The sequence below is a fragment of the Myxine glutinosa genome, chromosome 8, assembly GCF_964187855.1.
Source record: "Myxine glutinosa chromosome 8, kmMyxGlut1.1, whole genome shotgun sequence".
NCBI classification, from domain to species: Eukaryota; Metazoa; Chordata; class Myxini; order Myxiniformes; family Myxinidae; genus Myxine; species Myxine glutinosa.
Window position 1 is genome coordinate 81,492,332 of NC_136268.1, and position 23,057 is coordinate 81,515,388.

The following is a 23,057-nucleotide window of genomic DNA, read 5'->3' on the forward strand; positions in this document are numbered from 1 at the left end:
TTTACAAGGAACTTCACCGCAGGAGGACATTATAGGGCCTGCACAATTTTGCTAATGTCTAAGTTCCCACTACTTCGAGATAGCTGTCAAATTCAATTGCAAAACGATCTGCTGTCACTACCTTAAGAAGTCGACAATTTTCTGCATTTATCACTCTCCGCATGAAAGACCCCACCTTAATACCATCTTAACTCTCCTCTTTTCTACTCCAAGGCTGTGGCCCCTTTGTCCTGTCAGTGTCCATTCTGTTGAAAAACGAATCTGCACTTATTTTGGCAATACCTTTCATTATATTAAACATCTCTTTCAGATCCTTTGGCAATCGCATCCATTCTGATAATGGAGTCCTGCCTCCTTCAGCCACTCTTAGCTTAGTCGAGCTAGGCCCGGTACCAATCTAGTAGCTCTATGCTGAACCCTCTCGAGGGCAGTGGTGTCTTTTCTCAGGTGTGGTGATCAAAACTCGACACAATATTCCAGATAAGGCCTCACAAACGTCCTGCACAGTGTTAACACTATGTCTTACTTTTGATTTATAATTTATCCCCCAACTAATACAACCTAAACCCTGTTAGCTTTACCAATAGATGCTTGGCACTGTACTGTCTGCTTACTGCTCCCCTTCCGTATCCACCCTTAGCCCTTTTAGAATCATTTAAATGATGTGCTCAAATATATATGCTAGGTCCCAAAATTCCTAACATGTTTCCATCTCCCCCAATTGCCAGCTGACTCACCAAACGATACTACAAATGGGGAAAACGAATTGTCAGCATCGCCCCACTGGTAAGTCGTTTCATTGTTCAATTGTCTTGTTTCATTGTTCATTACCCTCGCCAGAGGAGAGGGTATTGCATTTGAGTCCGTTTGTTTGTCTGTCTGTCTGTTTGTCCGCACAGAATAAATATGATTTTCTCTGCAACCGTTGGTCCGATTGACAGTAAATTTTCACCATCGGTGCAACTCCACCTGTAGAATTTTTTAATGATAATTATGACGTCATAGGTCACGTGGTTCGGCCGCCATCTTTGAAAAATCGAAAAACTTTGCACCTCTATATCTCGAAAAGTGCTTAATATAAAAAATTGAGACATGGCTTTGTAAAGAACTCTCCATGGGGAATAAAATACATTAATGATGATGTCATAGGTGCCTCCATTATGACGTCATAATTCTACAAGTACAAAACTTCATCCGATCAAGATGAAATTTCTTGAGCATAATCTCAGAATAAAGTAGTTTAGAAAAATAATAATAATGACGTCGTCTGTCACGTGGTTCGGCCGCCATATTTGTTTTAACACAAAAGCCTTAAATACCACTGAAAATACATCCTGGTGAGGGTTTGCAATATCTGATTGCTATTTTTCTTGTTAGATCTTGTGAAAGCTCGTAACGGTCTTTATCCAGTGGGCAAGATCAACAATTTATTTTACAAGTTGAAAGGTTGTGGTTACCGTCCTGAACGACGAGGTGCTAGATGAAGGGCTGGTGCTCAAAACGCCAGTGGCACCTCGTTTCCCAAACATTTTTGGTGTTAAACTCTAGTTTTTGTTAATTTGGACTCTTATGGAGATTTGAACAAGACTGATGTTTCTGAATGACCTCAAATCTCAATTAAGGTACATAGTGTTTAGCAGAAATGTCGGGAAAGTGTCATGTATCTGGGTTAAATCCATCCTCACTCCCTCAAACTTCACAGGTGTCCTCTCCACATACCGACATAATTTGATGAAACAATTCGAGTTGGTAGTTATTTATGTTGAATTGATTTTGCATCCTAAACAACAACAACAGGCATTTCAAGGCCATTTTCCCTGCAAGAGCAGGGGTTAGCCTTGCGGTCCCAGTGACAATCTTCTCCATTTTGCCCTATTTTCTGCATCTCCCCTTGTTAACCCCCTTGCCCGCATTTCTTCTTCGACCATCTTTAGCCAAGTCTTTCTTGGTCTTCCCCGTCCTCTACTTCCTTCTACATTCATTTCCATCACTCTTCTCAACCAGTCACTTTCATCCTTCCTCAACACATGACCAAACCAGCTCAACCTGTTTCTCTTCACAGCATCCATCACAGGCTCTATTCCCATTACCTTTAGCAATTCATCATTTGTCTTCCTCTCTCTCAACGATACTTCACACATCCACCGAACCATTCGCATTTCCACCCTTTCCAGCCTTCGTTGCTGCTCTACGTTCATTACCCATGTCTCGCTCCCATAAATCACAACACTTCTCACACATGCAGCATACACCTTTCCCTTCAGCTTCAATGACACTCCCCTCCTCGTCAGCACGCCACTCAGTTCCCGAAACCTCTTCCATGCACATCTCACTCCAGCAACTTTTGCCGAGTCTGATCCACCTTCTCCATTCAGCATGTCTCCTAGGTAACAAAATGTTTTCACACCTTCCAGCTTCACGCCGTCTCCAAGATCCAACTCAACATTTCCTCCATCTGCAGCTCCCTCTGTGCACACATTACACTTGAATGTAGCTGCCACACTAGTTAATGACCCTCTCAAACCACTACATTTTTGATGAACCCACTCAGCGCACATTGTACATTGAATGGAATTCACTCCGACACCCTTCCTGCACACAGCCACTTCCCAGTTCTTTCCACCTCACCACAAGCTTTACCACTTGCCATCACCTTTGTTTTTCCGATATTCACCTTCAGACCTTTTGTCTCCATACATTCCTTCCACTTGTTCATCTTTTCCATCAGTCCATCCATACTTTCCGCAATTAACACCAGATCATCTGCATACAACTCCCACGGAAAACCCTCCTTTACGTTCCGAGCCAGCACCTCCATCACAGCTACAAATAGTAGTGGACTTAGTACCGACCCCTGATGCACTCCCACCTTCACCTCAAACTCACCACTGTTCCCGTCCTTCGTCCTTACAGCTGTGCGCACTCTTTTGTACATTGCCATCACTACTCTGATCAACCATTCCTCCACTCCTAACTTCCTCGATGCCCATGTCAATACTTCACGTAGAACCCTATCGAATGCTTTCTCCAGATCAAGAAACCCAAGAAACAACTTCTTCCTCTTCTCCATGTACTTCTCCTGCAACTGCCTCACAATAAAAAGCGCGTCTGTCGTTCCTCTTCCTGGCATAAATCCAAACTGCATTTCGTCAATCTTCACTTTCTTCCTTATCCTCCTCTCCAACACCCTTTCCAATACCTTCATTACATGCTCCAATAACTTTATCGCTCAATACGAGCCACAGTCCAGAGGGTCACCTTTCCCCTTGTTTAGAGGGACGAGGGTACTCAGTTCCCAATCCACTGGAATGCGGCCTTCTTTCATCACCAGATTATAGATCTCCGTCATTCTCTTCACACCCCAACTTCCTGCTGCCTTCAACATATCTCCCACAACTCCCGTCGGCCCTCCCGCTTTTCTACTCTTCATTGCTTTTATCGCTTCCTCAACTTCCTTCTCGGTTATCTTCTCTGCCGGTCCTAAAACTGGGTTACTCTCTATGTTGCCATCCCATTAATTCTCTGCATTCAACAGCATTGCCATATATCTCTTCCATCTTCCTTTAATTCCATCTGGGTCCACAACGATTTGTCCCATCCTAAAGTTAAGCTTAAATTCGCTCAACTGTGAAGTAGTAGCATCATGACCAACACATGGTGGAAATGTATTGATCAGCCATTTGTTTTTCCAGCAATGATGGCAATGAGGGAAAAAGGAAGCGGAAATTGTCTGGTGATGTGGAACTCGACGATGGACAAGGATTTCTGCAGGTTTGTGTACAAACCAAACCCACGCTGATCAGAATGTAGGAGGAACACACGCACAAACAACCAGGAAGTTGTTAGGGTTAGAGTTGTTGCTGTTGGTCAGAGAGATCATCTGAAAGTTCAACCGAGATTCCGAGGACCATGACCACTATTTCCAAGTGTGTTCTCAGATCGTGTTTTTGAACTGTTTTGTGAGCTTTTTTGCGATTTGAGTGGACACGACAAATTGATGCAATCATATCTTCCCAAATTTTCCTGACCCCCCCCCCCCCCGCCTCTTTGTGCTTCCTCACCCCTCTCTCTTTGTGCTTCCTCACCCCCCTCTCTCTCTCTTTGTGCTTCCTCACCCCTGCTCTCTCTCTTTGTGTTTCCTCACCCCACTCTCTCTCTTTGTGCTTCCTCACCCCACTCTCTCTTTGTGGTTCCTCACCCCCCTCTCTCTTTGTGCTTCCTCACCCCCTCTCTCTCTTTGTGCTTCCTCACCCCCTCTCTCTCTTTGTGCTTCCTCACCCCCCTCTCTCTCTTTGTGTTTCCTCACCCCCCCTCTCTCTCTTTGTGCTTCCTCACCCCTGCTCTCTCTCTTTGTGTTTCCTCACCCCACTCTCTCTCTTTGTGCTTCCTCACCCCAATCTCTCTTTGTGGTTCCTCACCCCCCTCTCTCTCTTTGTGTTTCCTCACCCCCCCTCTCTCTCTTTGTGTTTCCTCACCCCCCCCTCTCTCTCTTTGTGTTGCCTCACCCCCCTCTCTCTCTTTGTGCTTCCTCACCCCCCCTCTCTCTCTTTGTGTTGCCTCACCCCCCCTCTCTCTCTTTGTGTTGCCTCACCCCCCTCTCTCTCTTTGTGCTTCCTCACCCCCTCTCTCTCTTTGTGTTTTCCTCACCCCCCTCTCTCTCTCTTTGTTTCCTCACCCCACTCTCTCTTTGTGCTTCCTCACCCCCCTCTCTCTCTCTTTGTGCTTCCTCACCCCCCTCTTTTTATTTGTGCTTCCTCACCCCTCCTCTCTCTCTTTGTTTCCTCACCCCACTCTCTCTCTTTGTGCTTCCTCACCCCACTCTCTCTCTTTGTGCTTCCTCACCCCCCTCTCTCTCTTTGTGTTTCCTCACCCCCCTCTCTCTCTCTCTTTGTGTTTCGTCTTGAGTGACCGCCCTGCATTGCCGATGAGCTAGTGAATGCCAAGACATATTTCCTTTGATGAGCACCTGTTAAACGTGACTACCAGCTATGAATGTGGTTGTTAGCAGTTGCAATAAAAGTGTCAATTTGCACCACAGGTTTCAAAATACCACTTGCCTGGTAGCCTCTTTTTGTGATATACAGCATTTTTTTTTTTTTTAAACATACTCTTTTGGGATTGAGGATATTGCCAAATTGGCCGACAGGAAATGGCGCTTATGTAAAAATTTTTGGTCTCACCGGTAACACTAAGTCTTTCTAAATAAAGCCACCGAACTCTCACCAATTACCCGAGGAACGCAACAATTTAACGATTGCCATAGTGTTTTGATGATACCAATGCGCTTCTTGAGTGCAAATTTTAAACGACTCACCTCTACTCATTCGTTCCTCTTTTTTCCTGCCTGTGGAAGCAACTTCCACATTCTCTTCAATCCCATTTTCCCAGGTCTCCAAAACAGCTGTCCACCACCATCTCAGATGGTTCCCATTCCAAAACCATAATCTTTTATACCGCTGTTAACTCACCCCAAGCCCACCTTCCACATTTTCCAGTTTTCCCTCTTTGGAGTTTCTTTCTGTATCCACCTTGTCTAAGCTTAGCGTTGCTTTATGCATGTTGAGTTACTACCTAATCCTGTTGTACTTTGTATACAGGATGGGTCACCGAACTCCACCAAGAAGTCTTTATTGGATAAGCCCAAAGGCCAGGCACAAGAGTTGCCTGAAGACCTGAGCATGGCAGCAGGACGCACAGGTGAGGGCTTCAGCTCCATGTACGATGGGGAATGCGATGTTGGCAGATCAGCAATCATAAAACACACAGATCCTACAATTGCACAAATTGTGTCGCTATGCATGATTATTGTCTACATCGCCATGTCAGTACAAAATATGATCTCGACAATCTACACGTACGCTCAAGTTATCCAACACTTACCGTTCCAGACATTGAAGCCATTCATTAAAATATCAGTTCTTCAGAAAACCTATTTAACCTCAATCAGCATTTGGAAATTGAAATTATGGGCTCTGTTCACTTTATATTAGGAGTCGATCCATATATGAGTTGGTAGGATAGCTCAGAGGAAGCATCCTCACCTTTGAGCTGTCTAGTGTGGGTTTGATTCCTGACCCGGTTATTAACTGTCATCTTGGTGATTCACAGGTTGGGCATTGCATCAACGAGCACCTCCATCCTTCAGAGGGATGTTCAGTCAGGTGTTCCATCTTGCTCGTATGCGTTGCTCGACGTTGAAGATCTCAATACCATTCAAAACGTTGGCCAGTGCTTGTCAACAACCCAACCAAATTCCAAATTGATGTCCTCATGGCCTGCCTGGAGAGAGGTTGGCACTGCCAGGTCTATTTCCCCATACAAATGTCAACATGGCACTCCGACGACTTTTTCAAGGTCATGGGACCTCAGCTCATAAATTAATCGATGTTAGCCTCAAATATTCATTAAAATTCTCACATCAACTGCGGCATTTCTGGATGACAAGGCCAAAAATTCCATGGATAACCGGCAAATGTTCTTATTTGGCCCTGCTGTGTCATGTCACATCAGGCCTACAATTATTGGTTTAAGGTGAGCCTGCTTCTAGCAAGAGATAAGAAAACACCATCTCCGCTTTGGATTGGTCATGTCATTAGCAGTGTGTATGTATGTATGTGTATATATATATATATATATAAATATATATATATATATATATATATGTGTGTGTGTGTGTGTGTGTGTGTGTGTGTGTGTGTGTGTGTGTGTGTGTGTGCGTGTGTGTGTGTGTGTGTGTGTGTGTATACACTACCGGTCAAAAGTTTTAGAACACCTTAATTTTTCCAGTTTTTATTGAAATTTACGCAGTTTAATGTCTCAATGTACTCTGAAATTTAGCATAGAACAAATAAACAATTTGAGATAAAAAAGAAATCATAGAATCATTTTGTTTCACAAAATTTCATTTAAATTTTTGACTCAGCAAAGTAGCCACCTTTTGCAGATATAACCGCCGAACACACTCGTGGCATTCTTTCTACAATGGAAATCAAATATTGTTCGGGAAGTTCTTCCCAACACTGCTGCAGAGGTTCCCACAAATGTGTTGCACTTGTAGGTTGCTTTGCTTTCACCTTTCTGTCCAATTCATCCCAAACCAGCTCGATGGGGTTTAAGTCTGGAGACTGTGCTGGCCATTCCATGATTTGAAGCCTACCATCTTGTTCTTTTCTGAGAAGGCAGTTTTGACATAGCCTGGAGGTGTGTTTAGGGTCATTATCTTGCTGTAGGATGAACCCCTGACCAACTACGCGTATACCAGAGGGTATTGCATGGCGCTGCAAAATGCTGTGGCAGCCCTTTTGGTTCAGGGTGCCAGTCACTCTGTGTAAGTCGCCGACTCCTGATCCAGCAAAAGAGCACCAGACCATCACGCTTCGTCCTCCATGTTTGACAGTTGGTGTCACACATGGAGGAACCATCCTTTCGCCTACTTGACGGCATACAAAAACCCTGCATGATGAACCAAAGATTTCAAATTTTGATTCATCGGTCCATAAGACCTTCTTCCAGTCTTTAGTAGTCCACTGGCGGTGCTTCATGGCCCAGGCAAGCCTCTTTTTCTTATTTTGCCATCTTAGCAATGGCTTTCTTACTGCCACTCGACCTGTCAAACCTGCAGCTCGAAGTCTTCTCTTCACAGTTGAAACTGAGACTTGCTTACTTCGACCAGTGTTAAGCTGTGCTTGAAGCTGTTGTCCTGTGAGCCGCCTATCACGCAAGCTGTTGACTCTCAGAAACTTGTCTTCTGATTCTGTTGTGGCTTTGGGTCTGCCAGACCTCTTCCTGTCAGAGTTTCCTCCAGTTTCCAATATACTACTTCCTGCAGTGCAATATTGTCCAAATAATGCTTCATTGGGTGTAATAACAGTCTGTTCCAATACTGCTTTTATACAGACAGGGGGATTGTAATCAAGTAATCAGCAGAGGTTGGGACACCTGTAGGAATTGTTTGCATCAACTTTCAAGGCTTAATTTACTTACATTGCTGCAGAACAGCTGTAAGTTGTTAACCCATTACTTGTTCCCTGAAGAAGGCCTTTTTTTACAATATACTGTAACTGCAATTTACAATATTTTCCCATTTTTGCTAACCTAAACTTTTTTAAAACCTCAAACAGTTTACTGCTTACCTTTGTACCATTTCAGGTTATTCACTGGACATTAAACTGTGTAAATTTCAATAAAAACTGGAAAAATTGGTGTTCTAAAACTTTTGACCGGTTGTGTGTGTGTGTGTGTGTGTGTGTGTGTGTGTGTGTGTGTGTGTGTGTGTGTGTGTGAGTGTGTGAGTGTGTGAGTGTGTGTGAGAGAGAGTGAGAGTGAGAGAGTGAGAGTGAGAGAGTGAGAGAGTGAGAGAGTGAGAGTGAGAGTGAGAGTGAGAGTGGGAGTGAGAGTGAGAGAGAGAGAGAGAGAGAGAGAGAGAGATATATATATATATATATATATATATATGTATATAGAGAGAGAGAGAGATAGAGATTGTTACATAGAAAATATATTTTTGCATACTTCTCTAACCATTTGAAAAAGGCAAGTAAAGCTTGTTATTCACATTGATTCCTGAACAAGATCACAGTAGCCTTTAACAAGGTGCAACCTATTTTGCTTTCTCCCACAGTGCTTCAAGGCTGTAAGGTAGCTAGCCTCTGCAAGAGGGTCATTGCCAAAGATGGCAGGCAATGCTCCACACTACGGCATCGGGCTCCGATCGTTGCTGGCCAGTTCATCCGGGGAAAAGGTGGGAAGAGGCAGTGAATGGCCAACAGATGCTAGGACAAACGTGTTAGTTACCGAATGCCTTAAATCGTCTGAAACTGACTTACTTCAACTGCTGTCAGTCAACTGCAGCTCGAAGTCTGACAAATTTGTCAACAAAGACCAAATGTCAGTGAAGTTCACCATGAGTCATTTGCTTTCGTGAGATATGTGAATGACCACGATCTGGGATGGAAACGTGGACCGGTGATAAGCAGAGAACAACAAAGCAACACGAACCTCCACTCTGCAGAGGCCTTTTACTGTTGGTGTTTGCCACTCTTTCCTGCCAAAAGGGTAATGCAGGTAAACTGCTACTTCAACCAAATCTAATTAATAACAAGCCCAGTTTCCTGTCATTTCTCCTGCAGTTTCTCGAAGGTACTTGAAGAGAAATGGTGACAAAATTTACAAAGAATATAATATTTTATGATCTCAGAGGGCTACAATCAAAAATAAGGAATTACAGCAAATTGATTACTTCGATACTAGAAAGAAATGGATCTATCCAATTGCAGTTAACCAGGTGTAGAGCTGTTACAGTTGTAGATTGGAATGGTTCCGAGAAAAAGGAAAAAAAGTAGTTTAACAATGGAATAACAATGGAATCTTTAAAATGTCCACTGGTAAATGCAAGAAAGGGACACACAAGCTTAAAATTCCCTCAACCACAGTTTGCTGGATCCAATTTTTGCCAAGAACCAGAGCTCTCTCCAAAAAACCGAAATGGAAAACCACAGGACAACGTTTGTTTCACGAGATGCATTTCAAGATAAGTTGTGTGTTGGCCGCACTTCGACAGGGGTAACGAGAGACCTCACCTGTCTCCCTTCCACGAACGACCATGCGGCCAGAACAGCAAATTTGGAATTTTTTTTTCATGCCATTTAATTCAGCCTCCCCTGCTCCCTGGACTACTCCACCAGATTTCTCACCGACGTACCTGCAGGAGTGCTTTTTGCGATGTCACGATGACAAATCATAGGATATATTATATCATTAATCCCCAATGATCCATTTACATTAAAAAGTCAATAATTAAAAAAAAAAATGTTTCTTTTGTTGATGATTATTTATTTCTTTCAAACACAGCATTGCCCACATTGTATATCCGTGGTCAATATGCTCTTGAAATAAAGGTTTTTTTTGTTTTTCTGTTACTGGTGCAGCAATTCTTTCCGGGCATGAACAAGGTGCAAGTGGCACGTACAACAAATCCTTCATTTTCAGCAGAAGCGCATCGAAACAGCGTGCCATGTCGACGACCAAAGAAAAACATTAAGAGTACAGTATTGAAAAAATAAAAAACCCAATGAATTCTTACAATGTAAAAATAGTTTATAATATCAATAATAATAAATATGTGTTGTGCAGTTACATGGCAAAACAAATATAGAATCCTTAACAAAACCCATGTGAAACAGTAATGCAAAAGGCGCAAGAAACCTGGGTTGACGCATTTAGCTATCGATCCTCTGGCCACACGCGATACACACCACACACACATGACGTCATGACAATGTGGGCTGCGCACACAAGCAGTGCGAGTACCGCATTATACATCCAACCATGGTGGTTCACGCCAAGGCCAATCCAGCCAAGGAAATTCCATAGCACAGCAGGTAGTTTGATTTTATTTTCATATCTCTTTAAAACTTTTAAACTTTAGCTTTTGGAACCCAATAAGAGGGGTGAGGGAGTAGAGGATTTGCATGATACCAGGGCCCAAACTTCTTCCAAACAAGTCCTATGTAGGTATTCAAATTTCCATTTTATAGGTCGATTTCCGACTGAGTGGCGATCTGTCCAGGATTGTTTCTAACCACGCAACATTTCTCGACTTGTCGCGATACGCCCCGGAACTCTGTGAAGAGTGTGGGCCTCAATTATTAGAGATCAGAGCCCTAAATCGACAATTATGTTGACGTATAAAACGCTCAAAACTTCTTAAACCAGAAGGTCTCATCTTTTTATCAAATGTTCATCGATTCTAACCCACAGGATGTATAGCCAGCTTTTCCAACTCAATAAAAGTTTCAGTAACCCACTGTAAATCACTTTTAAAATGAAGTCACCGGTGAACAATCATGCAGGGAATTTGTGCGAATTATGATTGCAGTCTTACCAAGTAGGGTCAGAAATAAACCAGTGGGACGTTTCCAACCTGCAAAATTAACAGATGATGTTACTACCGAAAAGAGGAGCGTGAACGTCATGGGTCGTGACTTATTACCAAATGATCATTTCGGAAGAACACGTTGTATTGCAATTCGATTCTACCGAGGATGTTACATCGTATCACCCTGATGATGGTGCGGGTTAATTGAGCTCAAGAATCTCGGTCCACAGGATAAAACTAAAAACAATATACAAAACATTGCCTTTTCAGCTTATGTTGCATTAACATGGTAAATCCTTTTAAAATTAAACAACCAATTTTACAGTCTTCCACAAGTACGTTTGCAATGTTCTTAACTCCACACTCTTGCTTAATAAAGGGTTGATGTCAAATGCTGTTCACATATTTTGGTCCCACAACATGTTCGGGTCAACACCGTTTCGTGGTATTTGTAATGCAGAAGCAGTTGTAGCATAAACCACATTTTTAGTTCATGTAAGGCTCGTTTCTGGCACAACTTCAAAAAGTCGTTTCCCAAATACATTAAAAACTTTCTCCAGACATCTGAAAGTTGGCAGCAATCTTAATCTCTGACATATGTTGACAACGGATTTAAGTTCCGTCCACCACCCGAGCCAATTTGAATCCAATTCAAAACTCGAACTACTCGGTCAACTCGACTTTTTGGTTTGTAATGGGAACGAGCTGCACCACTCAGAGAGGGCCAGGGGAGATTTATATTTGGTGTTGGAAAGGGGGGGGGGGGGAGAAGGGAGGGGGAAACGGTGGGAGAGGGAAGGGGAGTATAGGGTTAAAATTTGACAAAACATTGATTATATAACAAGAGTGAACTTGAAGTCAGGTCAAATTTCAATACAAACATCTTACCTCTTATGGTGTGATAGATCAGTCAGCATGACAAGACATCAAACCACAAATCCCTCGCCTTATGCCACCAATCTAACAGCAACATTCCAGATGCAAAAGCCTAAAAAAAGCCAAAATTCCTCAAGAAAGTAGGAGCGAGAAGCTGTTCATATCTCTCTTATAATTTCCACATAATAATATCTGTGTTTTGAGAACGAATGTAGGAAATACAGCAAATGACAAGTTAAAATAAGGTTATTGGTCCAAAAACATTGCTTTAAAAAAAGTTCAACAGCATGACTTTGGTAGCGATGCTAAGGAAATGTTCCCAAAGTTTGAAAATAACAGTGAAATAAAATATTTGAGGACTCGGACATGGGCATTTAAAATGATGCGACAACCATTTACCTCTTTCAAAATCCAGCCAAACAAAGGGACAATACCTTCAATCACCATGGCAACGTGCGGTTCACATTTAGTTAACCATCAACATTCCGTGAAAGTCTCGAGACTGAAATTGGGAATGTGATTCCAATATTTACAAGGATGCTAGGCATTGTATGCAAGTAAAAAAAAAAAAACTGTACACAAATGGTAAATACTGCCAAGGATACAACAAACAACGTTTAATCTGATACCCCCCTCCCCCCCCCCCCCAAAAAAAATAAAAAGACAATAGTAAAAAAAAAAAAAAATTAATAAAAAAAAACAAAACTACCCGATAGACGCTTGCTTTGGACAAACTGTTTCAGGAAGGCACAGTACGAATGCTGATGTGGTATAACGAACACTTTTTTCAATGTAAATGGTCTAATTTCATGTCTACATCCCTTAAAGCTGATTTTCCTTTGGCAGAACACGTAACCTTACGGGGTGGGTTGTACTGCAATATCTTAATGTGTAGCTTTTAAAACAAGCTTAAAACATTCAAGTGCACAAAGCTTTGGATTCATACCTTCTTTTGTCACAAAGGCGATCAGTTAAAATTTGCAGAGCAATTCTTTCATCACCTTCAAGAATAATGGTCGAAAGTACAACCTAAAAGTTAAGATAAATAGGATTACTTATTATAAGCAAACATTGACCTTACTGTATACAGCTTTGGGGTGGGGGGGGGGGGGGGGGAGTTTGTTTCCACTATAAACGGGCTGCCTTAACTAGCTGGGTATGGCTAAGTGGTTTCCTCCAATCAGGAGGTCGAATCTTCGCCTTGCCCAGATGTTCCTGGATTCTGATTGGAAGAGAACGTTGAACGTCCAAACGCCATTTAAAAATAGCGATGGCATCGTTAATGTTTGGTGATATTGAGAGTACACATCTAGATTCTTAACAGAATACAGTATGACAATCTTGTTCCATAAGCAAACAATATCTTTTGGCAATTCTAAAGGCTTGATATAAAAAATGAGACACCTTATGATGGACTTCATATAGTTAATCTCTAACCTGGTTAATTACCAGTCATCTATAGCTTTGTTTCCAAATTTGTATTTTACAAAATTTACAAGTGACCGCAGCCAGCACAAAAATGGTGCCACTCAGAGCAATGCAAACTAGAAACAACAAAATGTAAACCTTCAGTCTATGGCATACAATAATTTTTTTGTTTTTAAATACCAAAATAAAATAATTAAAATCTTGTCCGTCTGTTCACCATGCGCCTGTGTTGACCTGTTAACCTGCCACACTGTGCCATTCAGCCCTTCCACGGGCCTCGACTTCTGCATAAAAAAGTAACAAATGGCATACCTTGCAATTATACTGACACGTCGACACCGTACTTGGAATGTTGGGATAATTCATTCTCTTCACAGGTTCAAGAATCAGCGTGGTCTTTTGAGGAGCAAAAAACGATGCTATTTCTGTAACAGTCGAGGCCTGTGCCAGTTACCATTATCCCATATTGACCTTCAACATTGCTCAATTAACAAACAACTTTGGCCTTAAAAGGGGATTCTTAGATTAAACAAAGGCTTAATAATATGGTTATATAGGGCCCAAAAATAATTTGAAAAAAATTGCAACCAGATACTTCACAACTCTGTCCATAAAAAGCAAATTGGAATTAAACAAAAATGTAAAAAGTAGACTGCCATTGGAAACATCCATAGTATTCAAAACATCCACAATGGAGTCCAACGGGAAAGGAGGGATGACGCTCAATCGATCTGGTAATCGACAGTTAAGTCCGTCTTTCAAAACTACAACACTAGTGTGACCACGAAAGACCAAAAAAGTAGGCGGGGCTTGAAGCTGCACAAAGGTGAGAGGGTCGTGGCCACGAAGCACGAATGGATATCCATCATTGCACTTGACGGTTCTTCTTTACTCAACCCCATGTCTGTTAAACAAATCCATTAACTGCAAAAAGAAAAGAGGAAGAGAAAACATGAATGTGCAAAGTATCTTAATTTTTGATTGGGAAAGGATGAGAAGTTTTCTTTATGTTGTGTTTAACACTGGAGCTTCACAATCATTGCCAAAGAAAAGCACAAATAACTTGAGTGAAAAACTCAAAAGCAATAAATCTTGAATTTTCCATGAGAGTTATTCACCGTTTCAAGAAGAACAACAACAACAACATGCATTTTAAGGCCATTTTCCCTGCTAGAGCGGGGGTTAGCCTTGCGGTCCCCATGACAATCTTCTCTATTTTGCCCTATTTTCTGCATCTCCCCTTGTTAACCCCCTTGCCCGCATTTCTTCTTCCACCATCTTTAGGCAAGTCTTTCTCGGTATTCCCCGTCCTCTACTTCCTTCTACATTCATTTCCATCACTCTTCTCAACCAGTCACTTTCATCCTTCCTCAACACATGACCAAACCATCTCAACCTGTTCCTCTTCACAGCATCAATCACAGGCTCTATTCCCATCATCTTTCACAATTCATCATTTGTCTTCCTCTCTCTCAACGATACTCCGCACATCCACCGAACCATTCGCATTTCCACCCTTTCCAGCCTTCGTTGCTGCTCTACATTCATTACCCATGTCTCGCTCCCATAAATCATAACACTTCTCACACATGCAGCATACACCTTTCCCTTCAGCTTCAATGACACTCCCCTTCTCGTCAGCACGCCACTCAGTTCCCGAAACTTCTTCCATGCACATCTCAGTCGAGCGACCGTTGCCGTGACTGATCCACCTTCTCCATTCAGCATGTCTCCGAGGTAGCAAAATGTTTTCACACCTTCCAGCTTCACGCCGTCTCCAAGATCCAACTCAACATTTCCTCCATCTGCAGCTCCCTCTGTGCACACCTTACATTTAAATGTAGCTGCCACACTGGTTAATGACCCTCTCAGACCACTACATTTTTGATGAACCCACTCAGCACACATTATACATTGAATGGAGTTCACTCCGACACTCTTCCTGCACACAGCACATGGCCACTTCCCAGTTCTTTCCACCTCACCACATGCTTTACCACTTGCCATCACCTTCGTCTTTCCTATATTCACCTTCAGACCTTTTGTCTCCATACATTCCTTCCACTTGTTCATCTTTTCCTTCAGTCCATCCATACATTCCGCAATCAACACCAGATCATCTGCATTCAACAACTCCCATGGTAAACCCTCCTTTACGTTCTGAGCCAGCACCTCCATCACAGATACAAATAGTAGTGGACTTAGTACCGACCCCTGATGCACTCCCACCTTCACCTCAAACTCACCACTGTTCCCGTCCTTCATCCTTCCAGCTGTGCACGCTCTTTTGTACATTGCCATCACTACTCTGATCAACCATTCCTCCACTTCTAACTTCCTCAATGCCCATGCCAATACTTTGCGTGGAACCCTATCGAATGCTTTCTCCAGATCAACAAACCCAAGAAACAACTTCTTCCTCTTCTCCATGTACTTCTCCTGCAACTGCCTCACAATAAAGAGCGCGTCTGTCGTTCCTCTTCCTGGCATAAATCCAAACTGCATTTCGTCGATCTTCACCTTCTTCCTTATCCTCCTCTCCAACACCCTTTCCAATACCTTCATTCCATGCTCCAATAACTTTATCGCTCGGTACGAGCCACACTTCAGAGGGTCACCTTTCCCCTTGTATAGAGGGACGAGGGTACTCAGTTCCCAATCCACTGGAATGCGGCCTTCTTTCACCACCAGATTACAGATCTCTGTCGTTCTCTTCACACCCCAATTTCCTGCTGCCTTCAACATATCTCCCACAACTCCTGTCGGCCCTCCCGCTTTTCTACTCTTCATTGCTTTTATCGCTTCCTCAACTTCCTCCTCAGTTATCTTCTCTGTCGGTTCTAAAACTGGGTTACTCTCTATGTTGCCATCCCATTCATTCTCTGTATTCAACAGCATTTCCATATATCTTTTCCATCTTCCTTTAATTCCATCTGGGTCCACAACGATTTGTCCCACTTCATCCTTCAAGCAACTCACCCCCATCACATCACACCTCTCTTTCGCTATCTGCTTTGCAATCCTGAATACCGTTCTCTGACCCTCTTCCGAATCCAAGCATTCTCCGAACATTTTCCTACATGGCTCCTGCGCCTTTGCTACCTCTTTCTTTGCAGCCTTCTTGGCTGCCTTATAACTTTCATGCTCTGCTTTTTCTGCTCCCGTACTCTTCGCCTTCTGCCACTCCTTGAACTTCTTCCTCTTCTCGTCAATGCTCTTTCCAACTTAATCATCCCACCACCATGTTTCCGAGTGCCTCGGTGGTCCTTTTGTCCATCCACATACCTCACCAACGGCTCCCAACAGACTATCTTTCATTGACATCCAACCACGTTCAAGCTCAACCACATCATCCTCTACCCTACTCATCCTCTCTTTTAATGCCTCCCTTCCTGTCACCTCTTTCAACCTCCACACCTTCATTCTCGGTTGGTACTTCACCCGCCGAGCTCTCCTCGCACCTTTCCGTTTCAAGAAGCAAGATGTAATTAAAGCCTCGAGAAAGGAAGACACAATGGTTACATTGAGCACTGTTGCATAAAAGTAGACGTGGAAATTCCAACAAAAAACGCTCTAAATAAACTTGTTGAAATTCATCCTTTCGGGCTTCAAAGGACAAGGGCAGCAGGTAATTTCGGGTTGTGACGTCCATTGGAAGCATGCATCTCGTTTTTAATCAGGTGGAAGCAGATGCAGCCACACCCACCAATTAATGCTTAAATTAACAAACCATTTCAAAACATTTCCAAATTTACCAAAAAATAATATCACACCTACTTTGTTGAGCATCATAGCAGAGACAGCTCGCAAATTTTTTTCACTTTACATCCTCAAATGAAAAAAAAACGCACCACCTTTATCCCTCAAATGCAACTTCAGTGAATTATCCAGTGATTTTGGTGGAGGGAGCAACGTCCTCTCCATGAATGCAGGGTGGTTGCGAAACATGGATGTCAATTTAATAGGATCTGTATGGGATGGATAGCTTGTTGTTGACTTAATTGTTAAGGCAGCTGGCTTCAGATCTTAGGGTCCTCACTTCAAGCCCCTGTCATGCCATTAACACAACACCAGGTGGGTTGACTCAGCCAGTCATCCTTCTGAGGTCGGCAAAATGAGCTTCCTGAGAAGAATGAGCCATTCTCGTCTCCTGTGTCTGAGTGGCGATCCATCCAGGATTGTTGCCCCTTAACCAAGGAAAAACTGCCTCGGCAGCCCTATGCATTTGAGGACGCAAATGTAGTTCTTCTTCTTATGTGATAGTTAGTGGTGAAGGACCAGAGTGGGAAATGCCCCTGTGCGATTTGTGGTAAAGGAGTAGGGTCAAATTATATTCGGTGTGTGTCTTGCATAAGGTGATGTCATCGGAAATTCAGTGCATTTAAGGGAAGTTTGGGTATAGTTGCTGGCAGTTTCAGATGTAAAAGGTACATGGGGGTGGGAGGGTAGTGGATATGGAATTTGAAGTTAAGCTGGAAAAAGGTTCAGAGTTTTTACTTGGGAGATATGTTAGATGCAGGTGGTGGAGCAGAGTTAGCTGTGAAAATTAATAAAAGGGTAGCATGGAATAAGTGGAAGGAGTTGAGGTATTTTAACACAAAAATATCCCAAGCAAAGTAAAAAAAAAAAAAGTACAGATACATTCAAAGTACACCACCCCAATGCCAAAAAAAAAACAAACAACAAGTACAGATACATTCAACGTACACCGCGTACAAGGAAATCGACCAAAGAATCCGCAAAGCGAGTGTTTCGTTTGCCCGACTCCACAGCAGAGTCTGGAAAGAACGTGGGCTCAAAGTGAACACAAAATTGGCCGTGTACAAAGTAGTTGTCATCCCCTCTTCTCCTGTACGGAGCCGAATCTTGGAATTGCTATGCACGCCACCTTCGCAGACTGAATGGCTTTCCCTCCCCGATGCCTACGACAAATTCTAGGCATCCATTGGTCCGATCTTGTGCCGGATAAGGAAGTACTCGAGCGAGCTGAAATGCAATCCATCACATGCACCCCGCAAAAGGCCCAGCTCCATTGGGTCGGCCATGTGATGAGGGTGGACGCAGACAGGATCCCACGTTTTATTTTTATGGGAGAACTGCACGATGTAGAGAGATCAGTGGGCCGGCCCAAACTACGTTTCAAGGATACACTGCGTGCACATTTGAAAGAATGTGACATCCTGTGAATGTGACATTTAGCTCTTTCACGAGCCTCGATTCAGTATACAAAAAAAAAAAAAAAAAAAAAAAAAAATCCTGCTCGACAATTTACAAGCTCTGTCCAGTGATCGACCGAAATGGCGTAGCTTGATCCATACACGATGCGACTCCGCGGAAAAGGGTCGTATAGATGCTGCCAAAGAAGCCTGTAGAAAACGTAAGGAACGCAAGCAGAAACCGGTGCCTGCTGACTCTAAATGGATTTGTACAACTTGACGCTGATGCAAATCGGCACTCGGACTGTATAGCCACAAGTGGGTTCACAAGAATTGAACACCAACGCCGTAACGGCGGGGCGACATGAATGAATGACACCGCCCCCATGCCAAATAAATAAATATCCTCCAGTGCGGCATTGCCGGGGCACCCTAGGCGCCCGGCGATACCGCCGTGCAGCTCATAGAGACTGTATTGGGAGGGAGAGGTGAACAATAATTGATTGATTAATAAAAAAAACAAAAAACATAATAATTGTAAAATAATTTCTTAATCAATTGGCTAATAGCATACCTCAAGCACCCTCGCTGACTTTTTGAAAATTAATTTAAGTCATTAAGTCAGGCCTGGTGTTGGGCTAGCGGCTAGGGTGCCGGCTTAGGATCCTAGGATCCTGGGTTCGAATCCCGGTCGATCGCTGAATTAACGCCAGGGGGGTTGACTCAGCCTGTCATCCTTCCGAGGTCGGCAAATTGAGTACCAGTTCACTGGTAATTCCCTGTTTGTCGTTAAAGGCGGCAAAAAGGGTTGGCGTCAGGAAGGGCATCCGGCCATAAAACATTGCTTCAAAAAGGGGACCAAAAAACAACAACCACGGTTCCCGAAAAAAGGCCAACCCCCCGCTTTGCGGGGGGAAATGGCCTCTAAGGGTGGTTATTTTTTTATATATATTAATTGAAAATTTTTTTTTTAAATTGATTAATCAATAAATAATTAATCGATTAATTGATTAATAAGTTAATGAAAAATTCCCTTTACAGCCAAATCACTTGGTCATTGTCGTGTTCAAATATCAGCATTCTAGCTCAAAATGTGCCCGAGATATTGCCCAGATGAGAAAGAAAATAAATAAGTATTTAATTAATCGATAATAATTAAGTAACTAATCAATTAATTGATTAATCAAAAAATACCTTTTTTGCCAAACGCACGTGCTCACTATTGTGCCCAAATTTCACCTTCCTAGCTCAAAGGATGGCTGAGATATCACCCGGACAAGCAAACCGGAGTGAAAACTGAGTACTCCCTTTCAGCACGCATCATCACCGGGCACCCTTTGGTGCCTGGCAATAACATCATGCAGCGCCTGGAGATGGCATAGGAAAGGAGCGGTGTACAAAAAGTAGAGTATATTTCGCTGGAAAAACACCAGTTTTGATATACAGAAGTGAGACATGGGAAATAAAGGTCAAGGACAAGAGAAAAATGGAGAAAACAGCTAAGGATGATGAGATGGATGTAGATGTGCTGGGTAACACTAAAGGACACTATGGGGTAAAACACTGGGGTAACACTAAAGGACACTATGGGGTAAACCATTGTGGGGTAACACTAAAAGCTAGTGCCAGGATACCTGATCTATAGGGTTTGGTTTACTTTTTAGCAATCCTGCGGGGGGCGCAATGTATGGCTTGATGTACCTGCAAAATAAAAAATGAAATGGAAAGGATAAGCAGAGTAGTGTGAACATCAGAAAGAGGCTCAAAAATAGTACTGAGGAAGAGTTAAGAAAGAGAAGACTAAGGTGGTTTGGGGTGTGGTGAGAAAGAGAAGAGTCTGTCAAGAAAGTCAATAGTTTAGTATTTGAGTGGAAAGGACCAAAACGTAGACCGAAAAAACACTTGTAAGGATCAGTGGAGACATACAGTTGTTGGGGTTAATGGAGGAGGATGCTCCTTTGTCATCACGCACAGAACCACAATGATAATTATTAATGGCAGTCTCCATGGCATCTGGCTAATTGCATATTCCAGAATGCAGCGGTGCCTTGTTGGGACTTGACACAAAAGCATATGACTTTGAGAAATGACTTCTCAGCTATTCTGTCATCAGAAACGAAACTGAAGTTCCAAACGTATATTTATCCATTGAAACGTATCCGTTGGGCACAGTCCCGTGAATATGTACCGTATTTTCCAATCTACCCAACATAAGAATCAGTTAACCATTTGGTGGCCTTCATAGCAGCGCACACAAACCTGGTTTTCGCAGGACCCGGGGCAGCACGAGAAGGTTTCCGAAAAGAGTCCTTAATGGCTCCCCGGCCCGAGGCACGAGGTGAAGAGCGATGGAAAGCCTCAGGCACTGTTGGGGGCTTCTTGGGCACGCGTTTAAACAAGCAGTTCACCCATTTCTTCTGCTCCTCAGGAGATGAAGCGAGCAGCAGCAAAACTTTTGCACTTGCCATGTCAAAGGTCACTGTGTAAGTTGGAGATTGGGAAGGAAATGAGAGGTAATATATTGTGGTCTTCTTAAGTGGTGAGATACAATGAAAAACAAATAATTTTGATAATCAAAATAGACATCTCGTATTCATCTACTGCATCTCAATATATTACTTAGAATTTTCGAATTAGAATTAGAATAATATTACATACAGAAAGTATGTTCACAAACATGGCAGAATCTTTAACCTGGTTTCCTGCCTGAATCCTTTGTCGGAGTGGCGACCCATCCATGATTGTGCCCAATAAGCTAGAAACTGCTTCAGCAGCCCTGTGCATCTGAAAATGCAAAAAGGAGTGGCCTTTTTCTTCTTCTTCTTCTGCCTGTATGTTGCTTTTATGTTGCCAATCGTCTCGCTGTTTTTAAACTCTATATCTTAGTCGTACAACTCTCATATGAGGGTCATCTGTGCAGAGAAAAACTCGAAGTGGCACAATTCTTCTTTTGCAGGAAATTCGGCTCAAAACATCCTCGACACTATCTCCCCTCCAGAATCATGAATCGCTGTTCAAAAAGGAAAGGACTTAATAATTCCATTGACACTGTTTCTATATGACTCAACTTGTACAAAACTAACTCAGCCAGACAAGCCACAACTATTTCTTGGAATCCAATGGCTCTTGAACTGAGCCAACAGGATTGCAGTCTTGTGGCTGGATGACATCACGCTCCATGAAGAGTAGCACTGAAGGAGATTTGACACAAAGCTGAAACTGCATTCCTCAACAGGAACCATGGCGTGCTTAGGCCTGCTTGGCCACAAAAACTACTCGTCTTATTTTGCACACATCTCCCATGTACTTCATGCACTCATGACCGACTCGAAAACCATCGTGATGTTCAGTAGTTTACAACTTCACATCGCTGGAGTAGAAGCTTACTGTAAAGAGATTACAGAAGCCACAAATGCCACAACCCAATTTCAAGATTGAGACCGCATTTACAAAGATCAGTTTACTGGATAGTAACAATTTCCCCACTTACTCATTTAACCTTCCTGCAGGATCCTTGACAATGATCTAAATCAAAGACTTCTTAAGTGTAAACATCACCTTATGATCCAACCTGATTCCAAAGCTATGAGCCATAAATTTCCTTTTAAGGCAAGCCACTAGACCACACACCTTTCCACTTCCTGAATAATAACAAGGACTCAATACAAAATATTCAATGCTTTCATAAGGTGCCTACTCAGTCATTTTCTCATTCTCAAAAATATGTACTTTAAAAAATCAAATCGATCAGCCTCCTTTTCCAAAATCCTTACTCCGACTGCCCCCCTTTCTGCCGATTGGTTTTGCCACACCCACCGCGGCAAGCAGCGACAGCCTCCTCCGCCCTATCCATGTGGTCGCGGTGGCACTTGAAATGACAGCGTTGGCATTCGAGTGCAGCAGGAGGTTTGAACACATTCCAAAGGGGCTTGGTACATGCATCGCAGCTCGTCGGGAAGTGGTACAAAGTCGGAATGAACTCATGGCCGCGATGTGGAAGGCCAGTCGAACCCGCGACCTCGGGTTCCTGCTCCCGCCGGCTTTCACCTTCGTTCGCATACAATATCTAGGAATGGTCAACAAAATTATTAAAACAAATCGAAAACTAAGGGCGTTTGGTGAAGATGGGCAGAGCAATGAGTTGTGCTTTATAATCTTATAATTTGAGGAATCATTGGAAAAAAACAGGTTTGAGTCAAATATACAACATGGATCTAAAATACTAAAAACCCTCTAATTAACAGCATCCACAAAGCCACATGCCAAAAATAAAGTGTCACAGTTTTTAAGATTATAGTATAACGATGACCAAAATTTTTTATCCAGAATACAGAGTTCTAAATAGTAGATTACCAAGGTTACTGTAGTGTTGAAAACACACCTGGAAGATTTGAGGAATGTCTTTGGCATCGGCTCTGTAAACGTCGCCTTGCGTCACGGCACGGACATGAAACAGCTTGCTGCGGCAAGCAAAAGCACATGGGAATGCATGTGTTCATTAGAAATGGTTAATACAACTCTCCGTACAATCATACAAGCCAAAATAAAACTTAAACCCAAGCAATACAGAGTAGAAAAGGAACGAAAGTAAATAGACAAATAAGGCCAAACCTTCAAGAGTTTGAAACTGATAAAGTAATGTTTCATGTCAAAAATGCTCTCACAAGAACGGCTGGGACGTAAAAAAGATTGAATGAATGAATGAATGAATGATCGTTTTA

The 23,057-nt window shown here is 42.7% G+C and overlaps 2 protein-coding genes across 4 annotated transcripts in view; one reads left to right on the plus strand and one right to left on the minus strand.

Moving 5' to 3' along the window:
- LOC137432635 (uncharacterized) overlaps nt 1-9,917 on the plus strand; it is a 76,980-nt gene extending 67,063 nt beyond the window's left edge. For all 3 annotated transcript variants that reach the window (XM_068124719.2, XM_068124720.2, XM_068124721.2), the window contains 4 exons: nt 729-786; nt 3,693-3,771; nt 5,598-5,697; nt 8,621-9,917. In XM_068124719.2, the coding sequence (XP_067980820.2) occupies nt 729-786; nt 3,693-3,771; nt 5,598-5,697; nt 8,621-8,757 (374 nt within the window). In that variant the 3' untranslated portion in view covers nt 8,758-9,917. The remainder of the gene's footprint in view (nt 1-728; nt 787-3,692; nt 3,772-5,597; nt 5,698-8,620) is intronic.
- A 2,294-nt stretch (nt 9,918-12,211) lies between these two features.
- LOC137432634 (rho-associated protein kinase 2) overlaps nt 12,212-23,057 on the minus strand; it is a 213,536-nt gene continuing 202,690 nt past the window's right edge. Inside the window, exons 31-34 of the mRNA XM_068124718.2 lie at nt 22,718-22,796; nt 22,153-22,402; nt 20,596-20,815; nt 12,212-14,104 (exon numbers count right to left, since the gene is read on the minus strand). Of these exons, the coding sequence (XP_067980819.1) occupies nt 14,101-14,104; nt 20,596-20,815; nt 22,153-22,402; nt 22,718-22,796 (553 nt within the window). The 3' untranslated portion in view covers nt 12,212-14,100. The remainder of the gene's footprint in view (nt 14,105-20,595; nt 20,816-22,152; nt 22,403-22,717; nt 22,797-23,057) is intronic.